The sequence below is a fragment of the Scyliorhinus torazame genome, chromosome 9, assembly GCF_047496885.1.
Source record: "Scyliorhinus torazame isolate Kashiwa2021f chromosome 9, sScyTor2.1, whole genome shotgun sequence".
In the NCBI taxonomy this organism is placed as follows: Eukaryota; Metazoa; Chordata; class Chondrichthyes; order Carcharhiniformes; family Scyliorhinidae; genus Scyliorhinus; species Scyliorhinus torazame.
In genome coordinates this window covers 109527727-109543274 of record NC_092715.1, presented here as the reverse complement: position 1 = coordinate 109543274, position 15548 = coordinate 109527727, and the positions used below count along the sequence as shown (strand labels likewise).

General features: G+C 46.7%; 1 protein-coding gene across 1 annotated transcript in view; it reads right to left on the bottom strand.

Moving 5' to 3' along the window:
• LOC140429425 (inositol hexakisphosphate and diphosphoinositol-pentakisphosphate kinase 2-like) overlaps positions 1–15548 on the bottom strand; it is a 295210-nt gene that overhangs the window by 115759 nt on the left and 163903 nt on the right. Inside the window, 2 exon segments of the mRNA XM_072516386.1 lie at positions 7536–7663; positions 9094–9317. Coding sequence (XP_072372487.1) covers positions 7536–7663; positions 9094–9317 — 352 coding nt within the window.

Below are 15548 nucleotides of genomic sequence, written 5' to 3'. Positions count from 1 at the left end.
GAGAGAGAGAGAGAGAGAGAGAAAGAGAGGGAGAGGGCCGGAGAGAGAGAGAGGGGCCACAGACAGACAGAGAGAGAGGGGCCACAAAGAAAGGCCAGAGAGCGAGAATGAGGCCAGAGAGCGAGAGAGAGTGAGAGAGGCCAGAGAGCGAGAGAGGCCAGAGAGCGAGAGAGGCCAGAGAGCGAGAGAGGCCAGAGAGCGAGAGAGGCAGAGAGCGAGAGAGGCCAGAGAGCGAGAGAGGCCAGAGAGCGAGAGAGGCCAGAGAGCGAGAGAGGCCAGAGAGCGAGAGAAGGCCAGAGAGCGAGAGAGGCCAGAGAGGCGAGAGAGGGCCAGAGAGAGGAGAGGCCAGAGAGAGAGAGGCCAGAGAGAGAGAGGCCGAGAGAGAGAGACGCAGAGAGAGAGACGCCAGAGAGAGGCCAGAGAGAGAGGGAGAGAGAGAGAGGCCAGAGAGAGGGAGGCCAGAGAGAGAGAGAGAGGCCAGAGAGAGAGAGAGAGAGAGTGAGAGAGAGAGAGAGAGAGAGAGGGGACAGAGAGAGAGAGGCGAGAGAGAGACCAGAGAGAGAGTCCAGAGAGAGAGAGAGGCCAGAGAGAGGGGCCAGAGAGAGACAGAGAGAGAGAGCGAGAGAGAGGCCAGAGAGAGGGAGAGAGAGACGCCAAGAGAGAGAGAACCAGAGAGAGAGCGAGGCCAGAGGGAGAGAGAGAGGCCAGAGGGAAAGAGAGAGAGAGGCCAGAGGGAGGGAGAGAGAGAGAGGCAGAGAGAGAGAGAGGCCAGAGAGAGAGAGAGCCAGAGAGAGAGACAGAGAGAGAGAGAGAGAGAGAGAAGAGAGAGAGCCAGAGAGAGAGAGAGAGACAGTGAGAGAGAGAGAGAGAGAGAGAGAGAGAGGCAAGATAGCGAGCGAGAGAGAGAGGCCAGATAGCGAGAGAAGGGCCAGATAGCGAGAGGGAGAGGCCAGATAGCGAGAGGGAGGGGCCAGATAGCGAGAGGGAGAGAGGCCAGATAGCGAGAGGGAGAGAGGCCAGATAGCGAGAGTAGAGAGGCCAGATAGCGAGAGGTAGAGAGGCCAGAGAGAGAGAGGCCAGAAAGAGTGAGAGAGAGAGAGAGGGGGCCAGAGAGAGAGAGAGAGGAAGAGAGAGAGAGAGGCCAGAGAGAGAGAGAGGCCAGAGAGAGAGAGAGGCCAGAGAGAGAGATAGGCCAGAGAGAGAGAGAGGCCAGAGTGAGAGAGAGAGGCCAGAGTGAGAGAGAGAGGCCAGATAGCGAGCGAGAGAGAGAGGCCAGATAGCGAGAGAAGGGCCAGATAGCGAGAGGGAGAGGCCAGATAGCGAGAGGAGGGGCCAGATAGCGAGAGGGAGAGAGGCCAGATAGCGAGAGGGTGAGAGGCCAGATAGCGAGAGTAGAGAGGCCAGATAGCGAGAGGTAGAGAGGCCAGAGAGAGAGAGGCCAGAAAGAGTGAGAGAGAGAGAGAGGGGCCAGAGAGAGAGAGAGAGAAGAGAGAGAGAGAGAGGCCAGAGAGAGAGAGAGGCCAGAGAGAGAGAGAGGCCAAGAGAGAGAGATAGGCCAGAGAGAGAGAGAGAGAGAGAGGGGGGGGGGGGGGGGAGGGCAGAGAGAGAGAGAGGCCAGAGAGAGAGAGAGGCCAGAGGAGAGAGAGAGAGAGAGATGAGGCCAAAGAGAGACAGAGAGAGAGGCCTAAGAGAGAGAGAGAGAGAGAGAGAGAGAGAGAGAGAAAGAGAGGAGAGAGGCCGGAGAGAGAGAGAGGGGCACAGACAGACAGAGAGAGAGGGGCCACAAAGAAAGGCCAGAGAGCGAGAATGAGGCAGAGAGCGAGAGAGAGGAGAGAGGCAGAGAGGGAGAGAGGCAGAGAGCGAGAGAGGCCAGAGAGCGAGAGAGGCCAGAGAGCGAGAGAGGCCAGAGAGCGAGAGAGGCCCAGAGAGCGAGAGAGGCCAGAGAGCGAGAGAGGCCAGAGAGCGAGAGAGGCCAGAGAGCGTGAGAGGCCAGAGAGGCGAGAGAGGCCAGAGAGCGAGAGAGGCCAGAGAGCGAGAGAGGCCAGAGAGCGAGAGAGGCCAGAGAGCGAGAGAGGCCAGAGAGCGAGAGAGGCCAGAGAGCGAGAGAGGCCAGAGAGCGAGAGAGGCCAGAGAGCGAGAGAGGCCAGAGAGAGGGAGAGGCCAGAGAGAGAGAGGCCCAAAGAGAGAGAGGCCAGAGAGAGAGACGCCAGAGAGAGAGACGCCAGAGAGAGAGAGAGACAGAGAGAGGCCAGAGAGAGAGGGGAGGAGAGAGAGAGGCCAGAGAGAGGGAGGCCAGAGAGAGAGAGAGGCCAGAGAGAGAGAGAGAGAGAGGCCAGAGAGAGAGAGAGAGAGGAGAGAGAGAGAGGGGACAGAGAGAGAGAGGCGAGAGAGAGGACCAGAGAGAGAGTCCAGAGAGAGAGAGAGGCCAGAGAGAGGGGCCAGAGAGAGACAGAGAGAGAGAGCGAGGAGAGAGGCCAGAGAGAGGGAGAGAGAGACGCAAAGAGAGAGAGAAACCACGAGAGAGCGAGGCCAGAGGGAGAGAGAGAGGCCAGAGGGAAAGAGAGAGAGAGGCCAGAGGGAGGGAGAGAGAGAGAGGCCAGAGAGAGAGAGAGGCCAGAGAGAGAGAGAGGCCAGAGAGAGAGAGAGGCCAGAGAGAGAGAGAGAGAGAGAATGAGGCCAAAGAGAGACAGAGAGAGAGGCCTGAGAGAGAGAGAGAGAGAAGAGAGAGAGAGAGAGAGAGAGAGAGAGAGAGAAGAGAGGGAGAGGCCGGAGAGAGAGAGAGGGGCCACAGACAGACAGAGAGAGAGGGGCCACAAAGAAAGGCCAGAGAGCGAGAATGAGGCCAGAGAGCGAGAGAGAGTGAGAGAGGCCAGAGAGCGAGAGAGGCCAGAGAGCGAGAGAGGCCAGAGAGCGAGAGAGGCCAGAGAGCGAGAGAGGCCAGAGAGCGAGAGAGGCCAGAGAGCGAGAGAGGCCAGAGAGCGAGAGAGGCCAGAGAGCGAGAGAGGCCAGAGAGCGAGAGAGGCCAGAGAGCGAGAGAGGCCAGAGAGCGAGAGAGGCCAGAGAGAGGGAGAGGCCAGAGAGAGAGAGGCCAAAGAGAGAGAGGCCAGAGAGAGAGACGCCAGAGAGAGAGACGCCAGAGAGAGGCCAGAGAGAGAGGGAGAGAGAGAGAGGCCAGAGAGAGGGAGAGGCCAGAGAGAGAGAGAGAGGCCAGAGAGAGAGAGAGAGAGAGAGAGAGAGAGAGAGGGGACAGAGAGAGAGAGGCGAGAGAGAGACCAGAGAGAGAGTCCAGAGAGAGAGAGAGGCCAGAGAGAGGGGCCAGAGAGAGACAGAGAGAGAGAGCGAGAGAGAGGCCAGAGAGAGGGAGAGAGAGACGCCAAAGAGAGAGAGAACCAGAGAGAGAGCGAGGCCAGAGGGAGAGAGAGAGGCCAGAGGGAAAGAGAGAGAGAGGCCAGAGGGAGGGAGAGAGAGAGAGGCCAGAGAGAGAGAGAGGCCAGAGAGAGAGAGGCCAGAGGAGAGAGACAGAGAGAGAGAGAGAGAGAGAGAGAGAGAGAGAGACAGAGAGAGAGAGAGAGACAGAGAGAGAGAGAGAGAGAGAGAGAGAGAGAGAGGGGAGAGAGAGAGAGAGAAAGAGGCCAGAGAGAGAGAGAGAGAGAGGGCCCGAGAGAGAGAGAGAGAGAGGGAGAGAGAGGCCAGAGAGAGAGAGAGAGAGGCCAGAGAGAGAGAGAGAGAGGCCAGAGAGTGAGAGAGAGGCCAGAGAGTGAGAGAGAGGCCAGGGAGAGAGAGAGAGGCGAGAGAGAGAGAGGCGAGAGAGAGAGGGAGAGAGAGAGGCCAGAGAGAGAGAGGGAGAGGCCAGAGAGAGAGAGGGAGAGGCCAGAGAGAGAGAGGGAGAGGCCAGAGAGAGAGAGAGGCCAGAGAGGGAGAGAGAGAGGCGAGAGAGAGAGAGGCCAGAGAGAGAGGGAGAGAGAGAGGCCAGAGAGAGAGAGGGAGAGGCCAGAGAGAGAGAGGGAGAGGCCAGAGAGAGAGAGGGAGAGGCCAGAGAGAGAGAGAGGCCAGAGAGGGAGAGAGAGAGGCCAGAGGAGAGAGAGAGAGAGTCAGAGAGACAGAGACAGAGACACAGAGAGAGAAATGAAGATGTTCCAAATCAAATTTCTCTTTCAAGTACATGGGAACATTAGAATGTAAGAAATAGGTGAAGAGCAGCACGCTGGCACAGTAGTAAGCACTGCTGCCTCAAAGTGCCAGGGACCCGGGTTGAATTCCAACCTTGGGTGACTCTCTATGTGGAGCTAGCACTTTCTCCCAGTGTCTTCGTGGGTTTCCTCCGAGTGCTCTGGCTTCCTCCTACAGTTCAAAGATGTGCAGGTTAGATTGATTGGCCGTGCTAAATTGCCCCTTCGTGTCCAAAAGGTTAGGTGGGGTTACAGGGTAGCAGGGATAGGGTTGGGCCGTGGGCCGAGACAGGGTGCTCTTTCGGAGGATTGGTACAGACTCAATGGGTCGAATGGCCTCCTTCTGCACTGTAGGGATTCTATGACAAGGCAACCTGTCAAACCTGCTCTACATTCAATATCATGGCTAACCTTGGGATTCATATTCACTTTCCCCACCCGTTCCCCAAATCCCTTGATTCCCCAAGAGACGAGAAATCTGTCTCAAACATATTCATAATGGCGCGTGCATAACGTCTGGGGTAGGGAACTGCAAAGATTCACATCCCTTTGAGGGAAGAAATTTATCGTAATCTCAGTTTTAAATCATTAGCCCCGTAGCCTGCAACAGTGACCACTTGTTCTAAATTTTCAGCCAAGGTAAATGATGCCTCAGCATCTACCCTGTTCAGTCCCTTCATAATCAATGAGATCACCTCTAAACTTTTCTAAACCACAGTGAATATACACCCACCCTTACTCAGCTTATCATAGGACAACCCTCTCACCCCAGGGACCAACCTAGTGAACCTTCACTGCACAGTACAATTATGTCCTTCCTTATATATTAAGAATAAAATTGCACACAGCATTCCAGATGTTGTCTTATAATAATAATAGTAGCAACACTTCTTTATTCTTGTATCCCATTGCAAGCCGCTTGCTTTCCTCATTGTTTGCTATATATGTGCTCTCTGTATGAACAAAGAACAAAGAAAAGTACAGCACAGGAACAGGCCCTTCGGCCTTCTTAGCCTGAGCCGACCATGCTGCCCGTCTCAACTAAAATCTTCTACATTTCCGGGATCCATATCTCTCTATTCCCATCCTATTCATGTATTTGTCAAGATGCCCCTTAAACATCACTATCGTCCCTGCTTCCACCAACTCCTCCGGCAGTGAGTTCCAGGCACCCACTACCCTCTGTGTAAAAAAACCTGCTTTGTACATCTCCTCTAAAACTTGCCCTTCGCACCTTAAACCTATGCCCCCTAGTAATTGACCCCTCCACCCTGGGAAAAAGCCTCTGACTATCCACTCTGTCTATGTCCCTCATAATTTTGTAGACCTCTATCAGGTCACCCCTCAACCTCCTTTGTTCCAGTGAGAACAAACCAAGTTTATTCAACCTCTCCTCATAGCTAATGCCCTCCATACCAGGCAACATTCTGGTAAATCTCTTCTGCACTCTCTCTAAAGCCTCCACATCCTTCTGATAGTGTGGCAACCAGAATTGAACACTATACTCCAAGTGTGGCCTAATTAAGGTTCTATACATCTTCAGCATGACTTGCCAATTTTTATACTCAATGCCCCGGCCAATGAAGGCAAGCATGCAGTATGCATTCTTGACTACCTTCTCCACCTGTGTTGTCCCTTGCAGTGACCTGTGGACCTGTACGCCTAGATCTCTCTGACTGTCAATACTCTTGAGGGTTCTACCATTCACTGTATATTCCCGACCTGTACTAGTTACCTCACGTTTGTCTGGATTAAACTCCATCTGCCATCTCTCCGCCCAAGTCTCCAAATGATCTAAATCCTGCTGTATCCTCTGACAGTCCTCATCGCTATCCGCAATTCCACCAACCTTTGTCGTCTGCAAACTTACTAATCAGACCAGTTACATTTTCCTCCAAATCGTTTATGCATACTAAGAACAGCAAAGGTCCCAGCACTGAACAATGCGGAACACCAGCACCCTTCTATTGCTACTCTCTGCCTTCTATGACCTAGCCAGTTCTGTATCCATCTTGCCAGCTCACCTCTGATCCTGTGTGACTTCACCTTTTGTACCAGTCTGCCATGAGAGACCTTGTCAAAGGCCTTACTGAAGTCCATATAGACAACATCCACTGTCCTACCTGCATCAATCATCTCTGTGACCTCCTCGAAAAACTCTATCAAGTTAGTGAGACACGACCTCCCCAGCACAAAACCATGTGGCTTCTCGCTAATACGTCCACTTGCTTCCAAATTGGTGTAGATCCTGTCTCAAAGAATTCTCTCCAGTAATTTCCCTACCACTGACGCAAGGGTCACCAGCCTGTAGTTCCCTGGGTTATCCTTGCTACCCTTCTTAAACAAAGGAACAACATTGACTATTCTCCAGTCCTCCGGGACATCACCTGAAGACAGTGAGGATCCAAAGATTTCTGTCAAGGCCTCAGCAATTTCCTCTCTTGCCTCCTTCAGTATTCTGGGGTAGATTCCATCAGGCCCTGGGGAATTATTCACCGTCATATTTTTCAAAACGCCCAACACCTCGCCTTTTTGGATCTCAATGTGACCCAGGTTATCTGCACACCCTTCTCCAGACGCAACATCCACCAATTCCTTCTCTTTGGTGAATACTGATGCAAAGTATTCATTTACTACCTCGCCCATTTCCTCTGGCTCCACACATAGATTCCCTCCCCTGTCCTTCAATGGGCCAACCCTTTCCCTGGCTACCCTCTTGCTTTTTATGTACATGTAAAAAGCCTTGGGATTTTCCTTAACCCTATTTGCCAATGACCTTTTGTGACCCAAAAGGGAGGGCAGCTTTTCCTTCGAGCCGGAGTGCAGTCAAGACTCTCGGAACATCAACATTTACAAGTTTCATGTCCTTTATAAAAATTCTGCCTTTCTATTCTGATGAACATTCATACTTTCCCATATTACACTTCAACTGCCATCTTGTTGTCCACTCACTTAATCTATGTCTCTTTGTAGTTTGTCCCCTCCTCAGGTTGATTCCCACCTTGATATACTTATCAGCAAACTTATATACATTACTTTTTGTCTTTTCCTTTAAGTCATTAATATAGATTGTAAATGGCTGATGAAGAGGGTCATTGCTCGGGCAAGGTAAAAAATATTACCCATCAGCAATTGTTTAGTTGGATATAAATAAATACAACACCAGCATCTTTGCTCACAAATATTAAAATTAATCTAATGGTTGTGAGGCTAGTGTGTTAACAAAGTTAAAAATGTCATGATTTTCTTGCAAGGCATTTTGTGCACTTCTATTGAGAAACCTATCCAAGTGGCAACAGTGTAGATTATTGCACTTATAGGATATGAAAATTGAGAAACTTTATTTTGAAAAACACCGGCCCTTACAGTGGATGGAGTTTGTTAACAGTATCATCATCTTGAGTCCTTTGCAAGTCAGAACGGATTTTCCTTATCAAAGGAGTACAGTATCCTTTGGCAATATCCATCTTCTCAGCCTTGGTGATACCATATTCCTTGAAAAATGAAATTATTCATTGGTAAAATCAAGAAATGTATGCATTTTTAGAAAGGTGTTGACAACTTCAAATGTAGTGTATTATTCTATTTGTTCCCTTCCTCTTTAAAATGCAATTCATACATCCTCAATTTGTATCACAATTAGAAGAAAATCAGACTGTAGAAACATACACTGCAATTCAGGAAAACCAGTATTAATGAGAAGGTAGAGTGATGGTACTATCACCGTTACAGCTCAAAAGGTACCTCGCACTCATTGGGCAGTATTTATTTCCCCCAGGGGTGGGCTAGGAGGCCGTATCATTAGGTGGGGTGAGGGTAGGGGGGATACAGAGAGCCTGTTGCCTTCCTAACTCCCCAGATGAAGTCAGGGCAAGGAAGGTTAAGGTCAGCCTTCCCGCTTGGAGGCCAACTGAGGCCCCTAAGTGAGCATTTAAAAGCCTCATCCCACCACTGCTGGTATTCTATCAGTGGCAGGGGACACAGGGGCTGGTGATATCCTGAAAGGGGTGTGGGGGGCGGGGGTGGTGGTGGTGGTGGTGGTGGGGGGGGGGTTGGGCGTGTTTCCTCCTGATCAAACACCTTCAGCAGCAAAGGCCATCCCATTGCCCCCTTGTCCTCTCTATCCGCCCTCCCCAGGGACTGTTGACCGGCCCTTATGAGCCTACGCTACTCACTCCTCTTCTGGGGACTCTTCCATGGTTACTGCTCAGGGGCCATCTGTAGTCCCAGCAGTGGTCACACCTCCTGGTGGTGTTGCTGAAGAGTTGCAGGCCATCTGATTGAGGCAAATAGCTACCAGCCAAAGCCAAAAAAAAACCCCAACAGCAGATAATTAACGGGCTGTTCGACAATTAATCTCTTTGAGGTTTCTGGAAGTAGCAGCAGCAGTACTTCTACCAGCTAGTTATCTGGCTGGTGGAAGAGGACACCACTGTAGCCATCATTTGGGAAAGCCTAAACCCCCAGTTGAACAGATGTAGGTTTTTGTTTTTTAATTAAAAAGTACCAAGCTTTTGTATTTACATTGGTGTGGTGTAAAAATTACTTTCCCTTTCTGCACTGTATTTTAAAGGATTGCTACACCAGTATGCTTCACAAGAAAAATGAGAAGCAAATAAAGTAACCTATATAACTGCAGTTATATTCATTTCTAATCTTATATTCAATTACAATGAATAATTAGTAAATAACTCATTTGAATTACAATCACATCATCAGGACATTCCAAGACACTTCTTATCCAATTACCTGGACTGTAGTCAATTAAGTAGGAAAACACAGGACTCAAATGCTACAAGGTAAGATCTCACAAAAGGTGGATGGCCCACAGGAGGAGAAAGAAGCAAAAAAGGAAAAACAGCTGTTATCGCATCTTCATATGAGAAGAAAGGAGGCCGAATTAGGTTCCAATGAGTCTTATTACCTGAGGTATCACAATATCAGCCAATGACTTTGATAACTGGTACAGTTCCATAGTGTTCTCCAGTTGTAGGGAACTGTTATGCTGAACATCATATTTTATGCAGTCATAGATGTCAGGAATTTTACTAATATCATAACGCCCATTCTTCATTTTGACATCCTTTTCTAATTTAGCCCATCTTCGCAGCATCAATTCGAGTGATTCACTATGATAAAGCTGAATATCTATATATACACATAGAAAGAAAGCACTTATTCCTTCGACAAAAGGTTTAATTTAGATCAAAAATATTCAGCTGTATAGGGAATGTGCAGGATCAACACAAGAGCAAAATCATTAAAACAAATCTTAACACCAAAGCTCAAGGTTCTGGCCATTTGCCTTCCTAATTGCTTGCTGTATCTTTATGCTAACTTTGATCCTTGGAAAAGTACACCCAAGTCCCTTTGAACATCAATGTTTACAAGTCTCACAACTCTGGAAAAATATTCTGCTTTTCTATTCTTTTTATCAAAAGTGAATAAACTCACACTTCTGCATATTATACACCATTTGCTACACTGTTGTCCATTCATTTCACCTGACAATATATCTTTGCCACCTTTTTGACAGAGTATCATCGGACTCGAAATGTAGCTCTTTTCTCTCCCTACAGATTCTGCCAAACCTGCTGAGATTTTCCAGCATTTTCTCTTTCATATCTTTGCCGCCTCTACACCCGCCTCATAGCTTGCATTCCCACCTAGCTTTGTGTCGGCTGCAAAGTTAGATTACATTGTCTCTGTCACTTTGTCCAAGTCATTAATATGTTCTTGTTTGAGGCAAAGCTGACCATCTGGAATGCTTGGTCGGGTTCCAATGGGTACGTCAGTGATTGCCAAGGCTGATCTGCGCCCATAAGGTTCTGTTGAGAAACAAAAAGGGATACCGCCTATGACAGAATTTTGGATGAGCCGCTGGTTTGAGATTTCCTCTCCTTGTGCTTTCTCCCTGCCTGTGGTCTGCACTTATTTGTGAATGAGGCAGCACCCTTTTAGTTTTACATCTGCAGTGGCCTTGGGTGAGCTTCCCTCAGGACTTGAAATCGATATCAAAACACCGGAGTGGAGCCTTTAGAGTGTTCATGCAATACTTTCTTTAACTGCCATGAGAGTGCACCCTGGACTTGAGCTCTCCATAGAAGATTCACTTTGGTAAGCAAGTGTCAGGGCATTCTGGCTACATGACCAGCCAACACAGCTGTGACAGTCTCAATTTTGTATGGAATTTTGACATACCAACATGGATGAGCATCTCGGTGTTTGGTATTGTGTCCTGCCAGATCTTCAGAATCTTCTGAAGGCAGCTCAAGTGAAAGAAGATTGGCTTCTTGGCACACAGTCCCAAGTCTAACATGTGTAGATCACAGCAGGCAGAACTATTGCTCTCTAGACTTTCAGTTTGATAGAGTTACTCCTCTTCATTCTCAAACTGATGTTCAAAATCTGGCAAAGGCTACACTTCCTCTGGCAATTCTTGCACGTGTCTCATCATCAATCTAGAGTGCCCTGCCAAGATAAGTGAACTTGTTCATTGCTGACAGGTTCTGGTCATGAATTCAAACCTTGCACAAGATGGGCTTTCCTGAAGCAGGCTAGTAAATGATTTCCGTAAGTCTTCATGCTGATTGTAAGGCCAAAATTGTTGCAAGTTTTGGAGAACAAGTCCATGCTACATTGCACATCCAGCTGATCCAGCAACCAGTGCACAATCAGCAAACAGGAAATATAGTCTTTTTCCAGAGTCATTTCAATGAGCAGCTAACAGTCCACATGATGTCTGATTTTGATGTTAGGAACACCATCATGGAAGGCATCTGAGAGCATGAAGGAGAAAACATGAAGATGGTTGACACTAGCGCTTAACCCTGCTTAATTTTGTGACTGGGAATGAGTCAGAACACAAATCACCCATGGCATGCACACGCATGCGGTTATGGAACTGCCATAACATTTTGACAAATTTCTCAAAGCAACAAAGTTTCTCCATTGCCTTCCAGAGGCTCTCACAGCTGACTGTGTCAAAGGTCTTGGTCAGGTGAACAAACGTGGCGTAAAGGTCCATGTTCTGACCGTGAGTATTGCTCCTGGAGCTGTTCAACTGCAAACACCATATCGGTCGTTTCTTGATCTTTTCTGAAACCACACTGAATCTCCGGCAGCAAATGTTGCACTAAGCGGTTCAGAAGAATTCTTATGCCGATTTTGCTGCCAATGGACAGCAGTGAGAATTCTTTATGACTGTCACAAGATCAACAATTTTCTTTTCATTTGTACAGGTGGACAGTGGAGGCATTTGTTTTCTTGCGAGATGGTTCCTTGCTTCCACATAAGCAGAAAAAGTTCAATGTGTTTCTTGACCAGGCATTGACCTCTGGCCTTGTAGACCTAAACTGAGACAGCATCAGATCCTGGAGCTTTACAGCTAAACAGGAGTTGATGGCTTTTGCCATTTCAAACACTGTAGGAGAGTCATCAAAGAAACAGTAGAGAGCAACCTGTGGCAGATTATTGATTGTTTCTTCATTGATGGATGAAGGTGTCGGAGGAGGTGGTCCAAGTGCTCTTTTCCATCTGTCAAGAATTTTCATAGATTTCATAGATTTGGGCTTTTCCGGTGAGCAGAGATGACAAGTTGGCACTGAGGATTGGTGATGGCCAGTAGACTTGGGCCAATAGACATATTTGAGAGCATCGTAGAATCTCTTCCAATCTTTGCATCAGCATATGACTGAAGTCTGTCTGCTTTCTGATTCAAAGTGTCTTGCGTCTCTCTAAGCTTGCATTGAATATCCTGCAGATGTTTCAATTAGCAGTGTGCTTGAGCAATGACTTGTGTTTAGATCCCAAGTTGATGTTACAACTGGATGGGAAGATCCCAGAATGGAACCCTGGCTCAAAAGACCATCAATTTTACTTTTTTTATTAAAGGTGGGGAAACAGTCACAGGAGTGTTAATTAGTTTAAACAAGAAAAAAGCATTATTAAACATGAAAAAATTGGATAATACAATACTCCTTTACTCCCTCTTTAGCTTAACAATTACCCACAGGTTTTAGGATTGGCATGCATTACAAAGTACATCTCAAGCTACAATGGTCTCATTCATACACAGTCCCTTTTAAGCACACATGACAACTGTGGTCAAATACACACTTTGCTTTGAACCAAAGTTAGTATCTGTGGATTTCTCCTCAATTCCCGCAGATGATTGTCACATGAGTGTTTCCAAACTCCATTCCAAAAACACACATTAAAATCTTCTATCATAATTATAATGCTTTCTCTTAGGTGATTTGCATTCCTAAATCCAGACCAGATTTTCCAAATGACACTTTTAACCACGGCTTCAGCTCATCTTTTAACAGATAATCCAGTCCAGGATTTTGCACCAACCCCTTTAGGATTTCTTTGTCTTGACGGCTGTGCAAACTGCTCACAATTGCTTTCATTTTTGATTCCCAGACTGCATTAAAATGACATCAGACCTTTGAAGGCTGTTGTCCCACTTTAAATCTGGTTACTGCAATTCTTTCTTTAACTCAGAACATGTGTTTACTCTTCCTCGAATTCTTCTGAACAATACCTTGACCTCTGTTCACTTAACACCAATTGTCCTAAACATTTTCTGTCCCAATTTCCTGGTTATCTGGACTGTAATTTGTACTTCAGGAGGCATGCCTCTTTGTAGTTGCCATCCTATCCAGTCTATTTTCTGGCAGGACTAAGATGTTCAATCCCCGAGGTCCTGTCTCCAACTGCCTTAGCTTCCAGTTAAAACTAAGCAGAAAACCCTTCCTCTGGAAAGGGGCCTCCTGTTGATAAGCAATGATTTACTTCGACTATTTATTCTTCACGCCATCGCCCACTCTAAGCACAATAGAGACACAGTTGGAAGTAAACCTACGCCCACACATACAAACACCATCCAGCATGAATCTCACTGGAGGTTTTACCCTTCCAGCCACAGAAATATTAAATTAAACCCACTTAAAACTATGCCTTATTTGTCATAGAACATACTGTGCAGAAGGAGGCCTTTCGGCCCATCGAGTCTGCACCGACGCACTTAAATGTTTACCAATACAAATATAAATCCCTTAAAACTTCTGCAATTGTTCTAACAGTTGTCATTGAGGTAAGTTCTAGAAGTGATATTTTTCCTCCAGTAGTTTCTGGGTCACCTCATCAAACCAATCTTAAGAGAAGCACAGCCTAGGGCCTCTTAAAGGAGTGGAGTACACTATCCTTGAAGATTGCCCAATTATCGTCAAAGCAGTTAGTGCCCATTTTGGCTGCACACATGCAACACTGAGGTTCTTGGAGCAATTCCTTCATGATTGTCTATTTGAAACTGAAGAAATTGAGATGCTTCTGGACTTTCATGCCCTCACCTAGCGGGATTGATCTTGACGTTTAGTGATAAAATGTTACGACAGTTGCTAGTGCGTCAGCGCCACAGATTTGTTTACTTGCACGCATATCCTGTCTATCCCTTTGCCTGGTGGGAACCTATGCCAGGAGTCAGACAAGGGGGAATCAAGGACAAAACAAAAGACAGAAAGCAGGTCCATAGTGAAAAATAGTGGGAGAGGGACAAGGGATGTTAAAACAACAAGCCTTCAGGTTTTGTGCCTTAACGTGCAGAGCATTCATAATAAAGTGGCTGAATTAATTGCACAAATAGATGTAAACGTATGATATACTCAGGATTACGGAGACATTGAGGCAGGGTGACCAAGGATGGGAACTGAACATTCTGGGATATTCAGAATTTCTGAAGGATAGACAAAAAGGAAAAGACAGTGGAGTTGCATTGCTGATTAAAGAGGAAACTAAAGCAACAGGGAGGAATGATATTAGCTCTGACAATGTGGAATCTGTATGGATAGAGTGAAGAAACACTAAGGGACAAAAAACCTTAGTGGGAGATGTGTCTAGACCCCCAAACTTTAGTGGTGATGCTGGGAATGGCAGGAAATCAGAGTCAGGTATGATAAAGAAACATCTGCAATTATGGGTGACTTTAATCTGCATATAGATTGGGCAAATTAAATTAGTCACAATATCAAAGAGAAGGAATTCCTGGAGTGTATAGGGGATGATTTACTGGATCAATGCCTTGAGCAACCAACTAGAGAGCAGGCCACCATAGACTGGGAATTGTGTAATGAGAAAGGAATAATTGACAATCCAGTTGTGCAAGGTCCCTTGGGGACAATCCAGTTGTGCAAGGTCTCTTGGGGATGAGCGACCATAATATGATAGAAATTTTTCACCAAGGTAGAGAATGACGTAGCTGATTCTGAGACTGGGGTTCTGAATTGAAATAAAGGTAACTACGGTGATATGAGGCATGAGTTGGCTATGATCATTTGGGAAATGCTACTTAAAGGGATGACGGTGGATAAGCAATGGATTGGATTTGTTTATTGTCACGTATACCGAGGTACAAAGCATGAATGAATGGTAACAAATTGTTTATTTATTCCTCTCTGGAGCAAAAGAAAAATGGGAAAGGTGGCCAAACCATGGCTTACAAGGGAAATTAGAGATAGTATTAAGAACCAAAGAAGAAGTTTACAAATGGGCCAAGAAAAACAACAGGTCTGAGGACTGGGAGCAGTTTTGAATTCAGCAAAGGAGAGCAAAGGGATTAAAGAAGGGGAAAATAGAGTACAAGTGTAAGCTTGCAGGGAACATAAGAACTGACTGTAAAAGTTTCTATAGGTATGCGAGGAGAAAAAGATTGGTGAAGATAAATGCAGGTCCCTTACAGTCAGGAACAGGGGAATTTATAATGGGGAACAAAGAAATGGTTGAGCAACTATATACATACTTTGGTTGTCTTCACAAAGGAGGACAGGAATAACATACCAGAAATGTTGGGAACATAGTGTGGGGAACACAATGTGAGTGGGGAACTGAAGGAGAACAGTATTAGTAGAGAAATGGTATTAGGGAAATTGATGGGATTGAAGTCCGATAAATCCCCAGGGATTGATAATCTAAATCCCAGAGCAATTAAGGAAATGGCCCTAGAAATAGTGGATGTATCAATGGTCAAGTTCCAAGATTCCATAGACTCAGGAACAGTTCCTACAGATTTGAGGGTAGCTAATGTAACCCCATTATTTAAAAAGGGATGTAGAGAGAAAACAGGGAACCATAGACCAGTAAGCCAGACATCTGTAGAGGGGAAAGTTCTAGAATCCATTTTCAAAGACTTTATAGCAGAGTACTTGGAAAACAGTGGCAGAATCAGACAGAGTCAATATGGATTTATGAAAGACAAATCTACTGGAATTCTTTGAGAATGTAACTAGTAGAGTTGATGAAGGGGAGCCAATGGATGTAGTTTGGACTATTGAATGCTTTCGACAAAGTTCCAAATAAGAGATGAGCGTGAAAAATTAA